Below are 25,400 nucleotides of genomic sequence, written 5' to 3'. Positions count from 1 at the left end.
ATGCAGAGGATGGAGGTAGCAGTAGAATAAACCCAAGGTTCTCTGTTATCCAACCCCTAACCAGACCACAAAAGAATCATGATCAGGGCCACTGGAAAACCACAGATTCTTCAATATTAATGTGCTCTGCTAATTTCCAGTTTTCAGTCTTATAAACTATAGAAGTATGTATCTGCTATCAGACTACTGCTTGCACCCAGCACTAACAGAATTCTTAAAATATCTGTCACCTTACACTTTGACAAAGAAGACCTACTTTGCTAATTTATCTTGTCAAGAAAGTTTAGCATTCTGAAGAGGAGTCTAGCAGTAGTGTGAATATATGCTTATAACTGAAACTAAATGGAAGAGGAAAAAGGAAAAGCACGAAGGGGAGAAATGACCAGAAAAAGAATGATGAGGGGGATGACAATGCAAGGAGAATTATTTCCTTGTAAAACTCTCAAAATACAGAAAAACAATATACAGCAAATCCAAAATTACTTTAAATGTTTAATAAAAGGGGAAAATATTTTGTATTTTCAACAAATACCCTAAAAATGAACTAGAAATATCTCAATTTTTCAAAGATTTAATACATTTCTAGTATATATGGAACTAATTATCATATAATGAAAAACATGTTAAAACTATTCTTGTTTCTTTGCTCTTTTTCTCTTCCCTTCAGCCAAAAGCTACAGGCAGAGAAAAGAGGGGGAAAACCTACCTCTTTTTCTAAATCTCTCTCTCACACATACACTTAAAAAAAAAGAAAACAGGATATGTGCAGAACTGCTCAGTGCATACTTCTATGAGAAATAGAAATTTTGGTAGTATGCACAGGTCGAAAAAAGATCACCAGATTGCTAATGACTAAGATCTTATAAATAAAAAACAAAATAATTTATTCTGCTTTAAAAAGTCATTATTTTTCTATTATTTTAAATAAACTTTTGAATCCTCCATTACTAATTTTCAGAGTCTGTTTAAAACATTAATTTAAATAATTTTACAATGTGGATAATTATTCTATAATTTTCCTGTAGCTCTGATCATGATCGTTAACACTGGTTGTGTGACTTAAACTTGCATCTTCCAGAAAGGGTCACTGTGGTGAAATGATTAAAAGGATGGGATATTGGAGAGCACAAAAAAAGGGATGGGCATTAAAACAAGCACAGTTAACAAAAGCAACAACAAAAATCACATACGCTTCCAGTTCCTGTTTCATCTTTGTGAATTCCTCCTTTGTCATAGACCCTTCTCCTTCTCCAAGCTTCTGTAGTTTTTCCCTTGAAGCATCAAAATCAGGTCTTGGTGGTGCTGGTGGGATCTATAATATAACCAAATCACTAATTTACAAAAAATTAAATTAAAAAACAATGTATGTTTTTACTGATTTTAGAGAGGAAGGAAAAGGGAGACAGATATGAAACATCAATGATGAGAGTCACTGATTGGCTGCCTCCTGCACACCCCACTCTGGGCATTGAGCCTGAAAACCGGGAATCGATCCATGACTTCCTGGTTCACAGGTCGACGCTCAACCACTGAGCCAAGCCGGTTGGGCTAAAGACTATTTTATTTCTTGCAGCAGATGTACACAGCCACCATAAAAGACTTTGTGAGTGAGAAGTGGGTACCAGTAATATCCCAAGTCAGGTTAGAGAATTTTACTAGGTCTAGAAAATTAAAATCCTTGAAATAAAATCCTTGAGATCATTTATCCCAAGGAAGAAGACTAGCAGAGCATTATTTTCTAGTATTAGAACAATAGTTCCTAAACTTTATTCTGCAGATTCCTATGTAGCAACCTATAGTCCTCAAACATATATGCACATTAAGCTCTGACTATACACTAAATATGTGTAGCAAATATACATACCACTTTCAAAAGTACGTAAATGGTATTAATTAAAATTGAATGCATTTTTTAAATTAATGAATTCATGCTATTCTGTGTTTTTAAAAATTAATGAATGCTAACAGTAAGATCAAGCAAGGGATGTTAAAGAGGGTTCCTGGTTTGGAGGAGTGTACCAGAAGCGGAAAGCACTGGCTCAAAAACAGGAAGAGAACAAGACACACTAATCTCATTCTATTCACCCACAGTAATGGGGTAAATAAGCATTATTTAAAAAAAAAAAAATCTAGGAGAAATATCATTCAAGGAAGGATATAAGAAAAAAAATTATCTTAGGAGAAAGGGTCTACAAGTAAGAACTGTTAAGGGGAAATGGTGGAAATTAAAGAAAGCAGGTAAGATAAGAGGAAGAAAAGGGACAAGTTAAATAAAAATGACTTCAAGAAAAGGATTATACCAAGGAAAAGAATAGGGAAAGAAGCATCAAGTATAGTCTGGCACACATCTGTTGATGCCTGCACATGGTATCTACTATGTGCCAGGCAAGATGCTGAGCAAAGGGCATATAAAAATAAATAAGACAGGGTCTTGATCTTTGAGGAGTGTTTAGTCTGTGGAAGGAGAAAATAGTAAGAAAATACCATCAGACAAGGTGATCAGGGAAAAACAAGGTGGAAACAGGACAGAAAGAGAACAGGGAGCTTCCAGGTTGGTGAACATAATTGACATGCTGGGAAGGGGAAAGGAGGGGCACCTGGAAAGAGCCGGAAAGCTCTGTGCCCACTCCCCTCCCCATACCTTGTCCTATGCATCTCTTCCATTTGGTTGTTACTGAGTTGTATCCTTTATATAAACTGGTAATTGGAAAAAAAAAAAAAAAAAAAAAAAGAATGCACTGCCTATTGTAGAAAGAGAAGCAAATGACTGAGGAGTGGCCACAAGGATGGAGATGGAATCAGGTCAGGATGATTTCAATGAAATTTGAGTGTGGTCAACAGCTGAGGCACAACATCTGGTACATATTTAGATTAGATAACCTCTTGAATAGCCCTCCAACTCTAAGTTTAATCTACCTACCTAAGGGTTCAAAACTAGTATGGTTTGTAACACCCCCTTAATTAATTCCTAGGACAATCCTATTACAATTCTAACATATAGTAAGAATTTAATTTATGTTTAAATGAGGGAGCATAACATATCCACACTCACACATTTCCAAACAAGACAATTCAGGATTAAAGGTGGTAACCAATTATGTTTTGTAACTGGAAATTTTTGAGAATTACATTAGTTCATTAAAAATGCTAAACAAGATTTCAACACAAAGTATCTAAAACGCTCCTATAAAAATCGGATTAAAATGGAACCTCAACACTTACAATGTAACCTGCATAGTCTTCATTTTCAACAAAGGAATCATGAAGCCAGATAAATTCCTCATGTTGTCGAACAACGGAAAATTCATTTTGTTTAAAATTTGGCAATGAACTCTGCAAAGACAGAAATTCTCTTGTACAAAAATTAAAATTACACTAAAAATGCTTTTAATAAATATTTCACCATTACTTAAAAGTTATTCTATTAATATATATCAAACTCAACTATTCAAAGGAAAATAGATCTACAATTTGAAAATGTGGGTAAAAGCTGAAATCTAAAATGAAAATAATTTGTGAGAGCAATTTGATTAACTGAAGAAACACAACAAAACTGAAAATGACGATGATAAAATATATCAATAAAAGTCTAGAGAAAATTAAATTTGCATTATGTCTAGGATCTATGATTCATTCTTTTTGAGTGTGTATGTGTTCCAATAAAACTTTACTTACAAAAACAAGAGGAAAGCTAGATTTGGCTTTAGGACGCTAATTTGATAACTCGCCATCCATAATAATATCTTTACAGATTTTCTCTCTCTTCACAATAGGTTGCCAAGACAAGGGAAGTCGTGAATAAGCCACATTCAGAAGAACATCTGCCCCAGCTGGTTTGGCTCAGTGGTTAGAGCATCAGCCTGTGGACTGAAGGGTCCCAGGCTCGACTATGGCCAAGGGCACATACCTCGCTCGGTTGCAGGTTGGATCCCTGGCCCCGGTCGGGGTGCATGTGGGAAACAACCAATTGATGTTTCTCTCTGTTTCTCTCTCTCCCCTCCCACCCCCCCTAAAGCAATGGAATAAATATCTTCGGATGAAGATTAAAAAAAAAAAAAAGAATAAACCTTTTCATAGGAAGTACAGACTGAGGCTGGAAACATATGGATCCTTTAATCATCACAGACTCTACTACACGTCAGTGAGAATTGAGAGGTGTCTGCTTATGGCAGAAAGTTCTTCTCTATCAGCATAATATGTGCTGTGTCTACATATTCAAACACTTAGAATTTTACTCCAAGCTCCATCTCTATGCAAATGCCATTTTTCTGTTTATTTCAACTACTCATGTTGTAAATCACTTTTAATCCTCACCTGAGGATATATTTTTATTGATTTTTTTTTTTTACGGAGAGAGGGAAAAACAGGTAGGAGGAGGGAGGGAAGGAGAGAGAAAAAAAGAGAGGTAAGAGAGAAGCATTGATTGGTTGCCTCCCATATGCACCCTGATTAGGGATCAAACCTGCAACCTAGGTAGTGCCTTGACCGGAAACTGAACCCGCAACATTTTGGTGTATGGGATGACACTCCAACCATTAAGCAACCCAGCCAAAGTATAAGTCATTTTTAATAGTCTGTATAAAACTAAAAGAATTCTAATTAGATGTAGGATTCTTGGTTTAGTACCTTCCACAAACATGATTTGTATACATAATGTTGAGAAAGAGGGAAAGTGTTTAAAATCCTAAGAAGCAAACTTGTCAGCAAATTCTTAGGTGTATCAAATACATGCAAGATTGCAACCCAGTTAAAATCTTAGAAATGTTGTATTCCCTTTAGGGAGAAAAAAGTCAGTATTTTGTAAGTGTGTGTGTCGGCCTTATTACTGTGAGTCGCTTGGTTTTGATTACTCATACAGTGGATTTTGTTAGTGCTGTGCACTCAATATTCCTAGCATACAATAGAATTGCACTTAGTGCCTTTTTCTTTTTTTTTAAAAAAAGAATGTCAAATTTCATCTTTCAATTACTGTTTACATTCATTATTATTCTGTATTAGTTTCAGGTATACAGCATAATGGTTAGACAATCATATATATTTTACATAGTGTTAACTCTGATATTTCTAGTGCCCATCTGGAACCATAGATATTTATTACAATATTATTGACTATATTCTCTGTGCCGTACTCTACATCCCTATGACTATTTTGTAACTACCAATTTGTACTTCTTAATCCCTTCACCTTTTCACAAAGTGTCTCAACCCCCCTCCCCTCTTGCAACCATCAGTCTGTTCTCTGTGTCTATGAGTCTCTGAATTCTGTTGGTTCGTTTATTTTGCTCCTTAGGTTCCACGTATAAGTGAAATCATATGGTATTTGTCTTTCTCTCACTGACTTATTTCACTTAGCATAATACCCTCTAGGTCCATCCATACTATGGCAAATCATAAGATTTCATTCTTTTTAAAAGATACAAAAATACATTTCTTTAAAAAATACATTTAAAAAATACATTTCCCTAAAACTTTTTTGTTAAAATAGCAGCAGTGAATTATAAACTAAAAAAACACACAGAACAGTTTTGTTCTAATTATGTTCAAAACCAAAGTTCCAGTTAATATATTATTACATATGTAACAATAGCACAATAAATAGCTGAAATAATATAAGTACAAAATCACATTTACCTTTGTGTGAACAGTGAATTTTACTTTATCTCTCTCACTAAGAGCATCAGAAATGTCCACCTGCAGAGCAGCATCACTTTGAAGATCTACATTTATTGCTTTAAGCTAGAAAAAGAAAACAATACCTTAATAAAAATTCTGTGGGCTTTTATATTATTTCATTCTTCTCCCAGATAATAAGATAATGCAAAAAAACCCTAAAGTAACAGAAGACCCTTAAATCTAAAAAACACTCAAGTTCATTTGAACTATATACATATTTTGGGGCAGGTACTTTGGGTATGTTATTATCTTAACTAATTTTCATTCTATACCATTGAACTATGTTTTGTATAAATCAATGTATTAACTATAATTGATTCTTTAGTTTCACCCCAAAAGTAAACTGTCTTCCAAGAAAAGGGTTCATTAAAGTTCAAATGCTCTAAAATTAAGGAAGGTACCTACCTTTAAAAAAAAGAAAATAAAAAGAATTGGCCAATAATTTTAACTCTATTACTTATTTTAATTCAGGGATATACAATAAAACTATTAAGTATAGTTAAGTATATTACATATATGTAAAGTACTAAAAAATGCTAACACACAGAGCTCAATAACTCCTGTGATATGAATGAAATTTCACATCTTACTCTGTAAGCTTTTATACATTAGAAGAACTGGATATGTTCTCTCTTTAGTGCTTACATTTACTTGTCCATGAGAGGACTTTTCCACTTACAATTCTTTTCCCCCCCCCTCACCTGAGGATATGTTGTTTTTTTAAATTGACATTGAAAGAGAGGAAGGGAGAGAAACATCAATTGGCTGCCTCTTGCAAGCATCCCGACCCAGGATGGAATCTAAAACCTAGGTAATGTGCCTTGACTGGGAATCAAACCTGCAACCTTCTTTTTTTGGTGTATGGGACGACACTCGAACTGACTTAGCCATCTGGCAAAGGCTCCACTAACAATTCTTAAATTTCATTAATTTTTCTTCCCCTTTAAACAAATAAGCATTTTAACATGGTTGGGAAATTTGGAGACATATAAAAGAATCACATACACTAAAAGAGAAAATAAGTCTCAGCCAGATGCAAAGATATGAAATATTTAAAGTTTAATAACTAGCCTGCTTCAAAAATTCTAGTTGTAAAACCCAGAAGTTACTTTGCAAATTTCACCTAGTCATTAGCATTTCGAATTTCATTTACAATGTAAATGGAAAAAATGCTGGAAACAAAATTGTTTATACTGTATGACCACAATTATGTTTTTAAAAATGTATACATAAATGGCTTATTGGAAATACAAAATATGAATAGCAGTGGATTTTCTTCTTTATATATTCCTTTACTCTCCCAATTTTCCAAAATATGCATGTATTGCTGTTATAAATAGGCAAAAAGCGTTCTTTAAACAGAAATCCTATTAAAAGATTAATTTTGCGAAGTTTTTCATTAAATAGAGTTGTTTAACTTCATTAGTAATGAAAAAAACATTACTATTTCATTTTTGCACTATTGGTTCTAGACTGAGTAGACATATTTTAAAAAATAAATCCCATTACATAAAATCAAAGATTCATAGAAGAAATTAATCACTATTTAAATTGCAAGATACTATCTATGGTGGCAGTTAATAAAAACTTTACTAATAACTTTAATAAGTTTACATTAAGTTAAATTTCAATCAGTATCATATTTTTAAAAGTTTATAATATAAACTTACATAAAACCATTTAATTATCTTTAAAAATTGTTATTGTACTCAGTTCTACTTGTAGCCCGTTGTCTGACAAAAGAAATGAAAATTTGCCTTGATTTACTAAGAAGTTTTCTTTTTCATTTTCCAATTATCTCATTGCCTCTGCAATATTGGAAACATTAGAGAATACTTTGTTCTTTGGTATCCTTGCTTCTATTCAGTCTTTTTTAGGTCTTCATACTGCCCTATTTCTTTTCCAACTCCTTACCATAATTCTAGTTTAAGAAACCTGTTTCCTTTTTTCTATTTACTCACATACAGGCTACTTTTAAGATGCTTATTGTGGTAGGCTCAAGAATGGCTCTCCCCAAAATATCTACATACAAATCCCTGGAACCTGTGGATGTTACCTTATATGGTAAAGAAGGACTTTTTGCAGGTGAAATTAAGGATTTGAGGATGGGGAGATGATCATGGATTATAAAGCTAGCCAATATAATAAAATTACTGCCCCCAAATTACCCCCCCACATCACTACAAAAATTTGACTGAAAGCTAATCTGCTATCATATTTCTTCAATTCTAGGTGCATATTTTCCACATTTTAACATATCTGAAATAGGAGTGCCTTGCAATTGATGGCAAATTACAGTTTAACTGGCATTTTTTCCCCCTTAGTGGTATATAAAAGAAAATATATCTTCCAATCAATTGCACCCTATGTTTTTTGTTGGTTTCAGAGAGAGGAATAGAGAGAGAGACAGAAACATCAATGATGAGAGTCATTGATCGGCTGCCACCTGCACACCTCCCCACTAGGGCTGGAGCCTGAAACCCAGACATGTGCCCTGACCAGGAATTGAACTGTGAACTCCTGGTTCATGGGTTGATGCTCAACCACTGACCCTGGCCAGCTGGGCAACTGCACCCTAGATCTGATAAAGTATCACATTGTAAGTTTAGTGTTAATTACATAAAATGTACAGCAGATTTTCTTCCTTGTTTAAAGTCAGTAATTTTAGAGTGTGTTTATTAGGGGTAAGAATCAAAGCAAACAACTTGTGATTCATCAACAGTTTGTCTGAGGAAATTCTAATTAGATTACATTCATGGTTTAACCCTTATCTGGGTCAATAAACACTGTACTATCTTTTGCCAGAGAATGACTAGGTTAAACATTTTTGTCATGGTCAAGAGAAAGACTAGAAAACAGATTAAGCAACACAAATACAGCATCATATAGAAAAATAATTTAAAGACACTGCCCTGTTGATAGATTAATTCTCCACATATAATTATTTAGTAAAGAAGACATTCACTACTAGTTTACTACACTGACTCATTTACTATAAACTATCTACCTTAGAACCATTCCTAAAATATTAGTTGTTTATCTTTTGCCAGAAAAGCAAACGTATAGAGATGGATGGAGGAGGAAATGAAGGAAAATAATTTTATTACAATAGCCTCCCAACCGGCCTCTTGCTTCTGCCCTTTTCCCTCTTCAATTTATTCCTTATAGAGCCACCAGAATGATCTCATTAAACTAGAAATCATTCTTCTGCTCAAAGCCTAAGAGGGTCCCACTTGGAGAAAAGCCAAAGTCCTAACAGTGGTTTACCAGGGCCTATATAATCTGCATCTGACATGGTCCCTGACTAACCTACTATTCCTCTGGCTTACTGCCGCCCTACCATATGGCCTTGTTGTTCCTTAAACAAAGACATGCTGCCACCTTAGGCGTCTTTGCACTTACTGTTCCCTCTACCTGGAACATTCTGCCCCCAGACATCTATCTGCATGGCTCACTCCCTCATTTCCTTCGTGTTTATGAAATGTCACTTCATGAAGGCCTTATCTGGCCACCCTATCTAAAACTGCAGCTCCTCCCACACTCCAACAATCCCTATCCCTCTCATTTTTTTTTCACAGCACTTGTTCATCATCTACTATATTTTATTGTTTTTTGATGGCCTTCCCTGACTAGAATGTCAGTTCTTTGAGGACAAAGATTTCTGTTTGTTTTGTTCACTGCTATACTCCCAGGGGTAGCTCTTAACAAATATTCGTTGAATGGAAAGAAAGAGTAGAAAGAAAGGTGGTAACCATAACAGGGCTAAGAAACTGTTTTCAGGCAATTATGGTAAAATAAACAAAAAAAACCATGAGAGAGACAGAAGTAAATCCAATTAAGCTCACTAATTCAGGTCAAATTTTAAGTCTATTTAACTCCTAGCCCAGTTATGATTTTGGAAGTTCTGTAATACATCATTTTCATTATTACTCTATGCCCTGTATGCCCAGCATTTGCAATCAGATTTCCTCTTATGTACCATACCAGATACAATAAAACACTACTAGGGTCACATGATAGGTCATTCCAATGTCTTTCTTGCTGGTTTCATCAACACCCATTGCTCTGTTGCCATAGCTGACTTGCAAATTCCCACATACAGGATCAATTCAACCATCAACTTTCTTTGCTTTTACATTTTGAGATGCTGAAGGTGGCTAGAGAAAAGTCCCAACTGGCATTTGCAACCAGATTTCCTCTCATGGACCATATCAGAAACAATAAAACATTATTAGGGTAGTACTAATGGTGTCTAGCTATGTGTTCCCTCCAAGTCAAAGTTATATTACTGGTAGCACAAATATAACCCTTTACTCTTTAGACAATATACTAATATGCATTTATTAAATAAACTTTTTTTTAGCACTTACATGCAAACCACTGTCCTAGACCTTGTGGAGGATATAAGGTGAACAAAAAACCCTTGCCTTCAATCCCTCCAGTCCTGTGACCTTTCCATGTATTTCCAGTCTGTTAGCCCCCTTGCTGCTTCCCTCTTTTCCAATGCACTCCATATGTCCCTCAAATACCTTCCCAATACTTTTCTTTAAAAAACAAAACAAAAAACTTTATTGATTTCAGAGAGAGGAAGGGAGAGGGCAAGAGAGAGATAGAAACATCAATGATGAGAGAGTCGTCATTGATTGGCTGCCTGCACGCCCCGACAGGGTATTGAGCTTACAACCCAGGCAGTGCCTTGACCAGGAATCAATTGAAGGGCAATCTCCTGGATCCTAGGTCGATGCTCAACCACTGAGTTGCGTTCTGCTGGGCTCCAATACCTTTCTTATTGGTCTTGTCAACTTGCAATGCTCTCGTGCCATACCTGGCTTGCAAATTCCCACACTCAGGATCAGTCAACCATCAACTTTTTTTCTTTTTTCTTTTCTTTTCTTTTTTCTCTTTTCTTTTCTCCTTCCTTCCTCCCTTCCTCCCTCCCTCCCTTCCTTCCTTCCCTCCCTCCTTTCTCTCTCTTTCCTTCCTCTCTCTCTCTCTCTCTCTCTTTTTAGAAAAAGAGGGGGAGAGAGGAGAGAAACACTGATCAGTTGCCTCCCCAACCTACAGCACCCTGACCAGGGACCTAACCTGAAACCTGGGCATGTGCCCTGACCAGGAATAGAACCAGTAACCTTTCCGTGCACGGGACAACACTAAACCAACTGAGCCACACTGGCCAGGGCAACTTTTCTTTTTGAGCTGCTAAGTGTGGCCAGACAAAAGTCATAAATTGTTTATAGTGATCCACTACAAATTAAGTCTCCAAATTGCATTAGGCTTTTCAAACAATTTGACAATCCCCCGCATCTGCTCAGCTCCCCTTCTGATTTCTTTTAGCAACCATTCCAAACTTCTACCACCTCAACCCCTTACTACATTTCTAATCCCACTCTCAACAAGTGCCCTTGCTTCCCACGTCCCAAAGAAATAAACACTAGCAGCTGTTTTTCCCTCACACGCATCAATAAACCTTTCTACAAATAAATCTAGCCTCACCATCTTCTCCACATCCTCAGACGTGGTGTCCTGTAGAGGGCTGAAATGTGTCTGAGCATTTAATCTTCCTGTCTGCTCCAGGACCTGCTCATACACTGCTCTTCTAGTCTAGGTAGCCTTGGTCTCACGAAACCTTCTTCACATACCGAGTACCTAATTTTCAAATCCAGTATTTTTCAGTCTTCTTGACCTCTCTGCAGTATTTTGCCTTGGTGATCATTCTGGCCAATTTTTTACAACTCTCAACTTCTGGGAGCTCCTCTCGTTCTGCTCCTACTCCCTTCAGCTCTGCAAATTAGTCCATTTCTTTCCCTTGGGACTTAAATGTTGGTTTCCCCTGGATGCTATTTGGCCTGACTATATTTTTTCAGAGAATGAGGGAGGGAGAGAGAGATGTGAGAGAGATCAATTGGGTGCCTTCTGCACACAACCTGACCAGGGCTGGGGATTGAGCCTACAACTGAGGCACACGCCCTTGGCTAGAATTGAACCTGAGACCCTTCAGTCTGCGGGCCGACACTCTAACACTGAACAAAACCAGCTAGGGCAATCTCAGCCATTCTTGGCTAATAACTCCTAAATTTTTATTTTCAACTCAGACCTCTTATTCTAAATTCCCAATTATAATTTCAAGTTACCAACTAGACATATCCACCTGGATGTATTCACATATTAAACCAAATGTCTTCAATGTGCCAGCCACTGTCCTAGGTGCTAGGGATAGGGCAATGAAAAGACACAATCCTCACCCATACAGACCTGACATTCTAGTTTAGCAGGTGAGAGACTAGGTGCCTCATAGGCACTTGAAAGCAACATATCTGAAATCAAACTTATTTACCTTCTAACTCTGCTCTTCTATATTCTTCACTTTCTCCTTCTCTGCCCAGCCCACGTATTTATTTAGTCACGATGCCTTGTCAATTCTATCTCCTAAATATCTCTTTGCTATGTCCCCTCCATCCCCTCTTCCACTGCCTTAGTTCCAACGCATTTGGACTACTGCAATAATCTACTGACTGGTTTCTCTGCCTTCTGAAAGAATGAATCTGCCCTCCAACATCAGAGTAATTTACAATGCTAATGTCACCTGAGCATAGGTGTTTCCCAGGTTAAAATCCTTCAGGACTTCCCACTGCTGAAAGCCTTTATCATTATGCACTTTACACTCTATAGTATCCGTATCTACCCTGCTTCTGGTAAGAACAAGTGCTCCAGGTGGGATCAAATTATCTACATATGCTATCAAGCATTCCCACAAAATTCCTGATCAACATTAAGGATTAGCTCCTTTAGATGATGGCATAGTGATTAAGAACCCAGGACTGCATGAGTTTGAATCCAGTTCATACTGGCTATGTGACCTTTGGCAAGCTAATCTCTGCGAACCTCCGTTTTCCTTTCCAAAGTAGGAATAATAGTAGCAGCTACTTCACAGGCATGAGAATTGAGTCAATATATGGAGAGCCTTTGGCATGCAATCAGTGTTATATAGTGTGTAGTTATTAGGTCTTCACTATTCCCCCTCCAACAAAGTTAAGCACTCTCTTCTTTGTACTTTATCATAAGTCCCTCATTACACTGTGATGGTCTCAGGGCAAAAACTTTCTTTTTCCTCTGCCAACATTCATCTTCTTATCCTCTGCCAACATAATCTATGCCACATTTTTATCTAAAATAGCTATAAGTAACTGTGGAAATATGTTCAAGCTAAATGCTGTGCAGGTACCAAAAAAATGCGAACATCTGGGCCAAGTCTTGAAAGATAAGTCAAATTTCAAGTGAAAAAAACCCCGCACACAACATTCGCCTCAAAAAAACAAGGGTATGGAAAAAATAAAGCACTCCACAACACTGAAATGCATGCATAAAGCAGGCATTAAAGTGTAGACAGCCCAGGCCCTGTAGCTTAGTTGGTTATAGCGTTGCTGATACACTGAGGTTGTGGGTTCAATCCCAGGTCAGGGCAAATACAAGAATCAACCAATGAATGCATAAATAAGTGGAACCACAAAAATCAATGTTTCTCTCTCTCTTCCTCTCTCTAAAACAAATAAAAAATTAAAATAAAATCAATAAATAAAAAACAAATTTAAAAATGTGTTGACAAAAATAAAAAATAAAGTCTCGATAGAGGTGCCTGGGCAGTGACAAGTAGATGAGAGTACACCCAAAGTGTGTCTGGGGAACATACTGAGAAATGAAGACAGCCTGAACGGGTTATGAATGGTGCTTAATGCTAGCCTAAGGAATTTAGACCTTGTTGCAAAAAGAACTGGCGCCCCGCCAGGCGTGGCTCAGCGGTTGAGCGTCGACCTGGGATCCAGGCGATCGGGGTTCGATTCCCGGTCAGGGCACATGCCCGGGTTGCGGGCTGCAGCGGATCAATGCCTCTCTCATCATTGATGTTTCTGTATCCCTCTCTCCCTCTCCTTTCCTCTCTCTGAAATCAATAAAGATATAAAAAAATAAAATAAATAAAAAGAACTGGGTACAAGTTAAGTCTTTTTGGCTAGTGGTGCTACATGATTTAATTATTTTAGTTAGGTAACTAGAAATAATGTGAAGGCTGGATTGTAAAGTAGTAAGACTGGAGACACACCAATGACAGGGAGTGCTACAATCCAGGCAAGAAATAGCAGGGACCTTAACTGGGGCCATGCAAATAAAAGATAGGACACACAACATTTCCAAGGTGAAATTAACTTGCCTCAGTGACTGTTCTGATATGAGGATGGAGGATATGATTCAGAGGTTTCTTGCCTGCATGACTGGAAAATGATGACATTATGAAGATAAGGGACAAAGAGGGAGGAACAAGGCTAGTAGAGTCTTGGAGAGGGGTAGCTACTCCACCTGAAGTAATTTTGAAACAATAAACATATTATTTAAATTCAAATAAAATGCTAAGAGAACTGTCATTATGCTGGTATCCATTGCTCTTATTAAACAAGCACATCAGAGCAAATGTGTCCAGTTCAAAGGGCTCATTTGCTTACTAAATAATGTTACTGTTCTTCATTTGTGGGGGGAAAATCCCCTATTATGTAGAGGTGTGGCTGAAGAGATTAAAGTGGCCAATAATTTTTAGTATTGTGTATTCTTCAAATCTGCTTTTTGAGTTTCTCACAAAACAATATTTTCTTAAGGCTGTAAGATATTCTTTTCTATCTCATATATCATGATGAAAATTTAAGGCTGCTCAGAAATATATTCAAACACTTTAATTTTGCTTACTGTATGAAATGCTTACACTATTTTTCAATCTATGATGTCCCCTCTGCAATTCCTATCAAATATGCACTTCGTGCTTTTTCTCTATCAAGACTCTTTATTAAAAGGCTGAACATGGTAGTCTAAACTATAAGTGCAATGTCTAAAAGTTCTGATTATGGCAATCTATTTCTATCAGAACAAGCACAATACAAGGAAATTTAAAAGGCCAGATAGTTCTATTCCTAAAATGAGGAAATAGCAGGATAACCTTGTGCAGCTACAACCAAACTTCAGTGCACAACAGAATCCTCTTGGGTTCTTGTTTAAAAAGCAGTTTTTTGTCCTCCCCACCTCAAGAGACTGATTTACTTATGAGGGCACAGACCCAGAAACTTGTTTTTCAAACACCCCAGGTGATTCTGATACAAATGTTTCAAGGCCACTTTGAGAAATACATGTACTGGCTCTGTTGTCAGAAACGTGGGTTTGAAGTCCACCTCTCCAACTCCTACACTGGCCATGTGACCTGAGACTACTTACTTTCTCTAAGGTTCAGATTTCTCATCTGTAAAAGGTGAATGCTAAAAGCTTCACCAGGATGATGAGACAATATAATGAAACAATGCTTAGACAGTATGCAGCTATAATTATTATGATTCACCCAGTTCCATGGGACAAAAGTAAGGAAAAACTGGACATGTATCTATATTCATCACGGCATTCTAAATTCTAATTCACGGTAATGTTTTCCCATTTTCATATTAAAATTTTCACCTACGAGATTCTATAAGAGCCTCCTGGTCAGGCATGCTCTTTGTCCTCCTGTCCCTTTAATTTTATAATACAAGAAAAAGTTTTGAACACATTACTTAAGTGGTTCCAGTTCCATACGCAAATCTTACCAAAGGCATAAAGTTAGGAACACAAATAGTCACTAGAAAATACTCTACATCAACATAAATATTAAAAAAATTAAAACTTGTACTGAACATTAGTCAGATTTTACAAGGAAGCAAATCCTGTTTGTTTTTCCCGGTAGACCACAAAAATAAGACAAAGTTGTTATCTAAATAAAGAAAAGGCCATGTGCTTTATATTTAGAAAACTCAGTTTGTGCTATAATAATTCATTTCACTGAACTCTGGTTTCAGTGAAATGAATTATTTAAAATCCAAAATATTGCTGCTCAATGGTTGAGCCTCCATCCATGCACCGAGACACTGGGGTTGATTTCCAGTCAGGGCACATGCTGGATCCTCAGCAGGGGGCGTGCAGGAGGCAGCTGATCAAGGCTGATGTTTCTTTTTCTCTCTACCTCTCCCTTCCTCTCTCTAAAATCAATAAAAGCATATTTTAAAAAATCCAAAATGTAATTTATAAGTGGTCATCTAACTTCCAGTCTTATCCCAGAAGATACATATACATATTTACACACACACATTTTAAAATTAATCAGAAACGACAATTTTTTGAAATAACTAGAAATACTGTATGATGTTTTTGGCACTAAAAGTTTTAAATGGCACTTTTGGCCTTAGCAGGTTTGGCTCAGTGGGTTAGAGTGGCAGACTGACAGACTGCAGTTGATTTCCAAAAAGCAAAGGAAAAAATATCCTAGGGTGAGGATTAAAATAAATAAATAAATAAAGCTTTTGTGTAAACTGAGTAATTTATTAATTCGTCATTTATCAAATAAAGCACGCAGCACCTCCTGCATCTGTCTTATTTAAAAGCTTTATAAAGGTCATCAGCGAATACTACCTATCATTAAAAAAATAATATCCTAAAAGACTATTTTACCGCCTGCCAAAAATCAACTAACGTGTCTCTCACATTACCTAAGATGAGTAAAAGCAAAATGGAAAAACTAAAGTGCAGGCTGTTAAATGTGAGTGAACCATGGAACCTTGCTGAGCAGCAATCATCATATATCAATATTTTTTAAGTGCTCACTCGTACAAGGCACTATAAAGATTACTGCCCTTCAGCCAAGGCAAATGGGGGGAGAGAGTGGGAGAAATCGGGGCCCTAAAAGGTCCTTTCTGAAGTGGAATGCAATTCTCTTCAAAACACCAAGGTAATGTATTCTTTTGGGCATTAAAGAAAAGTAAAGGTTCCGTGGGCACTTTGCAAAATCTGGTAGGACCCTGGAGACGAGTTAAGATTCGGTGACTGTAACATCCCTCGCAATGAATAATTTAGAACAAGCCTGTACTATTCTCTGTTTTAGAGAGAAAGAAGGGTGGGCGGGAGCGGGTTTGAGAGGTCCGCAAGGGAAAAGTGAGGGTTCCGCCAGGAAGGTCTGAGAACGGGTTTTCATAGCCCCCAAAGTGGCCAGGGGAGGTAGTCCGGCTCCGGCCTCCACACGCCGACCCGGGAGGGGAAGGAGGTCCGCCGCAGGGTCCGAGCCGGTGCGGGGAACAGGGAAGTGGCTGCGGGTCCCGGAGAAATCAGAACCGAGCGTCCCTGAGGGTGGGAGGGCTGCAGAAGGGCGGGGCGCGGGGCGGCGAGGAGATAGAAAGGAGGCCGGCGGGGAAGGGGTTCCGCGCGGCCAGGACCCTGACGCGCACCACACCCCAGGGCCAAGGCGGGGGAGGGAGGGTCCCGCGAGCGAGTAGGAGGCTGAACTTACACCGCGGTCCTCGTCTGAGAGGAAGTCGGGGCCGTCGTCCAGGCCTTCCTGCGAGGTCGGAGGGGCCGGCGCGCCGGGGGAGAGGACGGAGTGAGGGAGACACAAAGGGAAACATTAGTGCCAGGCTGGCGGGGCCCCCGCGGCCGCCCCGCGCCCACAGCCCCCACCGCGCGCCCGGGGTTCGGCGCCGACGGAGAACACCCACCATCATGGCTGCTCCGAGGCGAGGGCCGGCGCACGCGCGCACTGCACCGCGGGGCGAGAGGGAGCCCACGACAGCGGGCCGGGCGGGGCCTCGGAGTCGCCCCGCCCCGCCCCACCCCAGCGCTCGGGGCCGGGGTCCGCGCGCCGGGAGGACCGCAGGCTGGGTTCTCTGCTCAAGGTCAAAGCGCCTAAATTAGAGGGCGGGTAGGCCCGGACCCACTTGACTGGGGACAGCGAGCGGCTGGCCGGCTCTGACCCGGGAAGCGCTTAAGGCCCCCTGGGGAGCTGTCCAGTTCCCTTTTCCTGAGGGCTGCAGCGAAAAACCAAGCCAGAGCCCTCCGGAAGCCACAATAAAATCATCTAGTCTTTGTATTGTGCCATAGGATAATTAATCACAATTAATATTTTGCCCGAGAAGCTGTGGGAACCAAGGACCTTAACAGTCAGCAGTCGGGCTGTAATCAAGTTTTTACTGCCGGCGAGGTAATAACTACCTGAGAGTTTGGGGCGCTAATGATTGAGCACTATAAAAATGAGCTGTTAGTATTCCTTTCCTTTATACCATGAAATGTCCCCAGACCTACTTCAACTGTCCAGCAGTGCAGTACCACTTTGGACACAGAAGGAATGTTACAATAGTTTGTTGCTTATAAAAAATGCCAGTAAATCCTAGTGGTCTGTTTGTGGATTAAAGGTAATGCCCATAAAGCTCCACTTCCCAGGTGGAGAGAGAAGAGTGGAGCTACAATTAACGAATGTACAACTGACAGGAGGGTCTAGTGTGTCGTTGTGGACAAAGGTCAAGAAGTGTCATATAGAAAAGAAGTACCTCAAAGACCTCTGATCATTAATTAAGGGCTTTAAATTTCAGTAGTTAGCCAAGTCCAGAAACATTGCCCAAAAACATTGAAATTCTCAAATGTTAAATTTAAAAATCACTAGTTATGAAAAAAGACAGGATTTAAAATACGCGTAGCCAACTAAAATTATAAAAAAAGACATATAGTAGTTACTGTAGTTAAAATCAGTAGCTGAAAACTCATATGAGTAGAGAATCCAACCTTGAAATAATTAAGTTGTTCATTAACAACTTAGTCTTCCTTTCTGAGCAAAGGTCTCAAGCTATCTTTTGTGAATGATAAAAAGGAATTATCAGCAACAATACTAACAGCTATCAAAAAGCCAGTTACCAAAATTAAGGAATATCAAAAGAAAATTAAGATAAGCTCACATAATAGATTTTTCTACTACTTATAAAATAAATCAAGAAGATATTAAAGCTGAACCACTCCTCTAGTACTTTTAACCAAATAATAATTTTTTCATCTTGTTTTGATAGATTTCTATAAAATTATCTACTTTTATATACATTTCATGAGCAAATTATGTTGAATCACAATCTGATTACTTCAAAGTTTTTAGAGATAATTAGTGAGTTACTTTTAAATTTTGGAAATAAAAAATTATAATTGCCTTGAACATTTTTGTCAAAAAAAAATCAAGTTTAATCTAAAGGAAATAATAGTTATTTAATTAGATGAAGAAAACTTTAATTTCTTTTATCATGTTTTGATCAAAGAAGTTTTCACCAAGACATATTTTTATCAATTCCTCACGTCCTCAAATTCTAGGAGATCCTGTTCTGTTTTGGATGACTTTTGGGTCCTAATTTCCCCTTTTTCTTCCTGGGAGTTATGCTACAAAATTCTCCACAGGAAGATTGCTGACCTCCATTTTTTCCAGGGTGTACTATATCATTAGGATGCCTTTAGCTGCAAGTAGCAAAAAAAGCAATTCAAATAAACTTGATCAGTAAGGAAATTTTATTATCTCACAATGAAAAAGTCAAGAAATAAGGAGTCTCTAGGAATAGTACAATCAGTAGCTTAATGGTGCCATCAAAGACCTAGATGCCTTCCAACTCTCCACTCTGCCATCTTCAGTGACTACCTCATTCTAAGGCTGGTTCTCCTCCTGATCCAAGATGACTTTGGCAGTTTCAGGTTTCACATCTGAACCTAACAATATCCACAAGCAGAAAAAAATTTGCTTAGAAGCCTTCCCTGTCTCCTGTAGACCTCTCGTATTTCAGACTAATACTGGATCACATGCCCACCTTTAAAGAGGACTGGTATAACTAAGATTAGCTTAGAGTATTGATTTTCAACTAATGTGCTGCAAGAATTTTTAAAACATATAATACCTGACTTAAAAAAAATTATCTTTATTGTTGAAAGTATCATAGATGTTCCCCTTTCCCCCTGCATTGATCCCCTCCACCCCTAGGCCTTTCCCATACAACTGTTTGTGTCCATGGGTTATGCATTTACGATTAATCTCTTCACACCCACTCCCCCACCCCCGCCTTCCCTCTGAGGTTCGTCAGTCTGTCGCATGCTTCTATGTCTCTGGATCTATTTTGTTCATTAGTTAATTTTGTTCATTATATTCCACATATGAATAAGATCATGTGATAGTTGTCTTTCTCTGACTGGCTTATTTCACTTAGCATAATACTCTCCAGATCCATCCATCCTGCTCTTATCCCAAAGGATAAGAGATCATTCTTTTTTACAGCTGCATAGTATTCCATGGTATGAATGTCCCACAGCTTTTTTATCCATTCATGATGGGCACCTGGGCTGTTTCCAGATCTTAGCTATTGTCAGTTGTGCTGCTATGAACATAGGGGTGCATAAGTTCTTTCTGATTGATGTTTTGGGTTTCTTAGGATATATTCCTAGAAGTGGGATCACTGGGTCAAATGGCAGTTCCATATTTAATTTTTTTTAAATTAAAAAAAAAAATCTTTGTTGATTTCAGAGAGAGGAAAAGAGAGGGATAGAGAGATAGAAACATCAATGATGAGACAGTCATTGATAGGCTGCCTCCTGCACGTCCCTGACTGGGGATCGAGCCCGCAACCTGGGCATGTGCCCTGACCAGGAATTGAACCCTGATCTCCTGGATCCTAGGTCGACGCTCAACCACTGAGCCATGTCCGGCCGGGCCATATTTGATTTTTAAGGAAACTCCATATTGTTTTCCATAGTGGCTGCACCAGTCTGCATTCCCACCAGCAGTGTACTAGGGTTCCCCTTTCTCCACACCCTCGCCAGCCCTTGTCGTTTATTGATGGAGCCATTTTGACAGGTGTGAGGTGATATCTCATTGTCATTTTAATTTGCATCTCTCTGATGATTAGTGACTTTGAGCATTTTTTCATATGTCTCTTGGCCACCTGTGTGTCCTCTTTGGAGTAGTATCCATGTAGGTCCTTTGCCCCTTTAAAATTGGATTGTCTTCCATTTGTTAAGTTGTATGAGTTTCTTATATATTTTGGATAATAACCCCTTATCAGATGTGTCATTGGCAAATATGTTCTCCCATACAGTTGGCTGGCTCTCTTTTTGCTTTGTTGATGGTTTCTTTTGCTGTGCAGAAGCTTTTTATTTTAATGTCCCATTTGTTTATTTTCTCGTTTGTTTCTCTTGCCCTAGGAGATGTATCAGCAAACATATTGATATGGGAGGTGTCTGAGATTTTGCTGCCTATGTTTTCTTCTAGAATTTTTATGGTTTCACATCTTACATTTAAGTCTTTTATCCATTCTGAATTTATTTTTGTGTACGGTGTAAGTTGGTGATCTAGTTTCATTTTTTTGCATGTACCTGTCCAATTTTCCCAACTCCATGTTTTTGCATGTACCTGTCCAATTTTCCCAACACCATTTATTGAAGAGACTGTCTTTACTCCATTGTATGTTCTTGCTTCCTTTGTCAAATATTAATTGAGCATAATGGCTTGGGTTGACTTCTGAGTTTTCTGTTCTGTACCACTGGTCTATATGCCTGTTGCTGTGCCAGTGCCAGGCTCTTTTGATTACAGTGGCTCTGTAGTATAACTTGATTTCTGGTATTGTGATCCTCCAACTTTGTTCTTCTTTCTCAAGATTGCTGCAGCTATTCGGGGTCTTTTTTGGTTCCACATAAATTTTTGGAGTATTTGTTCTGGATCTGTGAAATATGCTATTGGTATTTTCCCTTACCTTTTTCCCTATTGACCCCTTCTTCTCTGCCCCCCTCCCCCAGCCCCAGGCCTTCACCACACTATTGTCTGTGTCCATGCGTTATGCATTTATGCATATAAATTCTTTGGTTAACCCCCCCCCCCCCTTCCCTCTGAGATTTGTCAGTCTTTTTCATTTTAATAGGAATTGCATTGAATCTATAGGTTGCTTTGGGCAGTATGGACATTTTAATGATGTTAATTCTTCCAATCCATGAAGACAGTATAATCTTCCACTTGTTTATATTTTCCTTTATCTCTTTTTGCAATGTCCTGTAGTTTTCTGAGTAAAGGTTCTTTACCTCCTTGGTTAAGTTTATTCCTAAGAATCTTAATTTTTTTGTTGCACTGGTAAGTGGGATTATTTTTTTAGTTTCTCTTTCTGAGAGTTTATTATTGGTGTATAAAAAATGCCATCAATTCCTGCATGTTAATTTTGTATCCAGCTACCTTGCTGAATTAATTTATTAAATCTAGTAGTTTTCTGGTGGAGTCTTTAGGATTTTCTATGTCCAATATCATGTCCTCTGCAAATAATGACGGTTTTACCTCCTCCTTTCCAACTTGGATGCCTTTTACCTCCTCCTTTCCAACTTGGCTAGGACTTTCAGTACTATGTTGAATAAGCGTGGTGAAAGTGGACACCCCTGTCTTATTCCTGTTCTTAGGGAAAAGGCCTTTATTTTTTGCTCATTGAGTATGATGTTGGCTGCGGGTTTGTCATATATAGCCTTTATTATGTTGAGGTATGATCCCTCTATTCCCACTTTGCTGAAAGTTTTTATCAAAAATGAGTTTTGGATTTTGTTGAATGCTTTTTGTGTGTCTATTGATATGATCATGTAATTTTTGTTTTACAATTTGTCTATGTGATGTATCACATTTATTGATTTGCAAGTGTTGTACCAGTCTTGCATCCCTGGAATAAATCCCACTTGATTATGATGTATGATTTTAAAAAATATATTGCTGGATCTGATTTGCTAATATTTTGTTGAGGATTTTAGCATCTATGTTCATCAGGGATACTGGTCTGTAATTCTCTTTCTTTGCAGTATTTTTACCTGGTTTTGGAATTAGGTTAATGCTGGCCTTGTAAAAAGAGCTTGGAAATATTCCTTCCTCTTGGATTTTTTGGAATAGTTTGAAGAGGATAGGTGTTAGTTCTTCTTTAATGCCTGATAAAACTCCCTTGTGAAGATGTCCGGGCCAGGGCTTTTGTTTGCTCGGAGTGTTTCTATTACTGCTTCAATTTCATCAGCTGTTATTGGCCCATTCAGGTTCTCTGATTCTTCCCGATGACTCAACTTTGGAAGATTGTATTTTCCTAGGAATTTATCCATTTTGTCCACATTGTCCAGTTTGTTGTCATATAATTGTTCATTGTATTTTCTTACAATCCTTTGTATTTCTGTGGTGTCAGTTGTTACTTCACCTCTTTTGTTCCTGATTTTATTTATTTGGGTTCTCTCTCTTTGTTTCTTGATGAGTCTGGTTAAAGGTTCATCAGTCTTGTTTATCTTTTCAAAGAACCAGCTCTTGGTTTCATTGGTCTTTTGTATTGTTTTGTTAGTCTCTATGTGACTTATTTCCACTCTGACCTTTATTATTTCCTTCCTTCTACTTACTCTGGGCTTTTCTTGTTGTTCTCTTTCTAAGTCTTCAAGTTGTAGGGTTAGAGAGTTAAAAGTTTTTCTTGTTTTTTGAGGTAGACCTGAAGTGCTTTGAACTTCCCTCTCAGGACTGCTTTTGCTGTGTCCCATAGATTTTGAATTGTCGTGTGTTCATTTTCATTTGTTTCCAGGAAGTTTTTGATTTCTTCCTTGATCTCATTGGTAACCCATTCATTGTTTAATAACATGCTATTTAGCCTCCATGTGTTTGAATGTTTTTGAGTGTTTTTACTGTGGTTGATTTCTAATTTCATGCCATCATGGTCCGAGAAGATGCTTGATATGATTTCAATTTTCTTGAACTTATAGAGACTTGTTTTGTGTCCTAACATGTGATCTATCTTTGAGAGGGTCCCATGTGCACTTGAGAAGAATGTATATTCTGTAGCTTTGGGGTGGAATGTTCTGTAAATGTCAGTTAAATCCATCTGATCTAGTGTGTCATTTAGGGTCACTGTTTCCTTGTTGATTTTTTGTCTGGAAGACCTATCCAGTGAAGTCAGTGGGGTGTTAAAGTCCCCTAGTATGACTGTATTGCTGTTAATCTCTCCCTTAAAGTCCTCCAGGAGTTTTTTTAAATGTATTTAGGTGCTCCCATATTGGGTGCATATATGTTTATCAGGGTTATATCCTCTTGTTGGATCAATCCCTTTAGTATAATGTATTGACCTGTCTTGTCTCTCATTATGGCCTTCATTTTGAAGTCCATTTTGTCAGATATGAGTATTGCTACACCTGATTTTTTTTTTTTCATTTCCATTTGCATGGAAAATTTTTTTCCATCCCTTCACTCTCATGCTATGTGAGCCTTTTGTTCTGAGGTTGGTCTCTTGTAGACAGCATATATTTGGGTCCTGTTTTCTTATCCATTCAGCTACCCTTTGTCTTTTGATTAGAGAGTTTAATTAATTTACATTTAAAGTTATTATTGATAGGTACTTATTATTGCCTTTTTACTTCTTTATGCCTATGTTTCTCTCTCTCTCTGTTTCTGCTTCTTATTACAGCAGTCCCTCTAACATTTCCTGCAATGCTGGTTTGGTGGTGATAAATTCCTTCAGCCTTTTTTTGTCTGAGAGGCCCTTTTCTCATCATCTATTTTGAATGATAGCCTTGATGGATAGAGTAGTCTTGGTTTCAGATCTTTGCTTTTCTGTGGGGAGCCGTTGTGGCCCCAGGCACAGAGGAGCTGCCTGGGTGAGCTGCAGATGTGCTCCCCTGCTCCCTGGGAGATGTGGGTGAGCTGCTGTGGCCCTGGGCACAGTGCCTGGGTGAGCTGCGGATGTGCTCCCCTGCTCCCAGGGAGATGTGGGTGAGCTGCTGTGGCCCCAGGCACAGAGGAGCTGCCTGGGTGAGCTGCAGATGTGCTCCCCTGCTACCTGACTCAGACCTTGAGGCACCAAGGCGATACTAATTTAGCTTGCAGCCTTAGATTCTAGAAAGGCTTATTAGGAAGTTGGCCCCGGCCTGGAGGGTTAAGGGACAGTCAAGCCACATACCAAGCCAAGGACTTAATCCCCCCCAAAAGTTCCTATTAGAAGCCGAGATAAGGTTAGTTACCAAGGTCTGAGCTCCTGCAAGAGGCAGGATGTTTACTCGGAAAGAGCAGTCGTATGGCCTTAAAGGAATTACTTAGTATTGGGCAAGGGGGAGGAAAACAGGACCAGGTGCTGTTCAGCAAAAACAACATCACCGGTATAAAAAGAGCTTGGAAAATAAACTCGGGGCTGGCAGTTGGCAGCAGGCACGAGCTGCAGCCCTCCCGATCCCATCTTTTTTGTGTCTGTCTTTTCTTCATCCTCACCCCTTCCTCAGGACCGTTCGACTCTGCCAGCGGGCTCCGGCACTTTTCATTACCTTGAATACTTCATGCCATTCCCTTCTGGCCTGTAGAGTTTCTGATGAGAAGTCAGCTGACAGCCTTATGGGAGCTCCTTTGTAGGTAGGTAACAAATTGCTTTTCTCTTGCTTCCTTTAAGAGTCTCTCTATGTCTTGAATTCTTGGCATTTTAATTATGTGTCTGGGTGTGGGCCTCTTTGGGTTCTTCTTGCTTGGGACTCTCTGTGCTTCCTGAGCTTGTGTGACTTTTTCCTTCACCATGTTAGGGAAGTTTTCTGCCATTATTTCTTCAGATTCTCTATCCTTTGCTTATTCTCTTCCCCTTCTGGCATTCCTATGATGTGGATATTGTTACATTTTATGCTGTCCCACAGCTCCCTTGAACTGTCCTCTTTTTTTAAATTGCTTTTTTAAATCTCTGATTGATTTTTTCACACCTTATTTTCTAATTTGCTGATCCAATCCTCAAGTTACCCTAATATGCTGTTTATTCTTTCTAATGTATTCTTTGTTTCTGCTATGTCATTCTTAATTTCCTTCATAGTTTCCCTGTCTTTTCTCAGCATCCTTAGAGTCAGTATTCTGAACTCTCTATCTGATA

General features: G+C 38.5%; 1 protein-coding gene across 3 annotated transcripts in view; it reads right to left on the bottom strand.

The window, feature by feature from the left end:
* The window catches only part of SNX6 (sorting nexin 6), a 61,227-nt gene extending 43,783 nt beyond the window's left edge, over positions 1 to 17,444 (bottom strand). The window contains exons 1-5 of one of the 3 annotated variants that reach the window (XM_081122059.1): positions 17,220 to 17,444; positions 17,015 to 17,062; positions 5,632 to 5,736; positions 3,223 to 3,333; positions 1,191 to 1,312 (exon numbers count right to left, since the gene is read on the bottom strand). In XM_081122059.1, coding sequence (XP_080978185.1) covers positions 1,191 to 1,312; positions 3,223 to 3,333; positions 5,632 to 5,736; positions 17,015 to 17,062; positions 17,220 to 17,225 — 392 coding nt within the window. In that variant the 5' untranslated portion in view covers positions 17,226 to 17,444. The remainder of the gene's footprint in view (positions 1 to 1,190; positions 1,313 to 3,222; positions 3,334 to 5,631; positions 5,737 to 17,014; positions 17,063 to 17,219) is intronic. The other 2 variants (XM_081122060.1, XM_081122061.1) reach the window with 2 other exon arrangements.
* Positions 17,445 to 25,400: the final 7,956 nt, after the last annotated feature.

This window comes from Miniopterus schreibersii (assembly GCF_964146895.1).
Source record: "Miniopterus schreibersii genome assembly, chromosome: 1".
Taxonomy (NCBI): Eukaryota; Metazoa; Chordata; class Mammalia; order Chiroptera; family Miniopteridae; genus Miniopterus; species Miniopterus schreibersii.
This window is presented reverse-complemented; position numbering and strand designations above follow the sequence as displayed.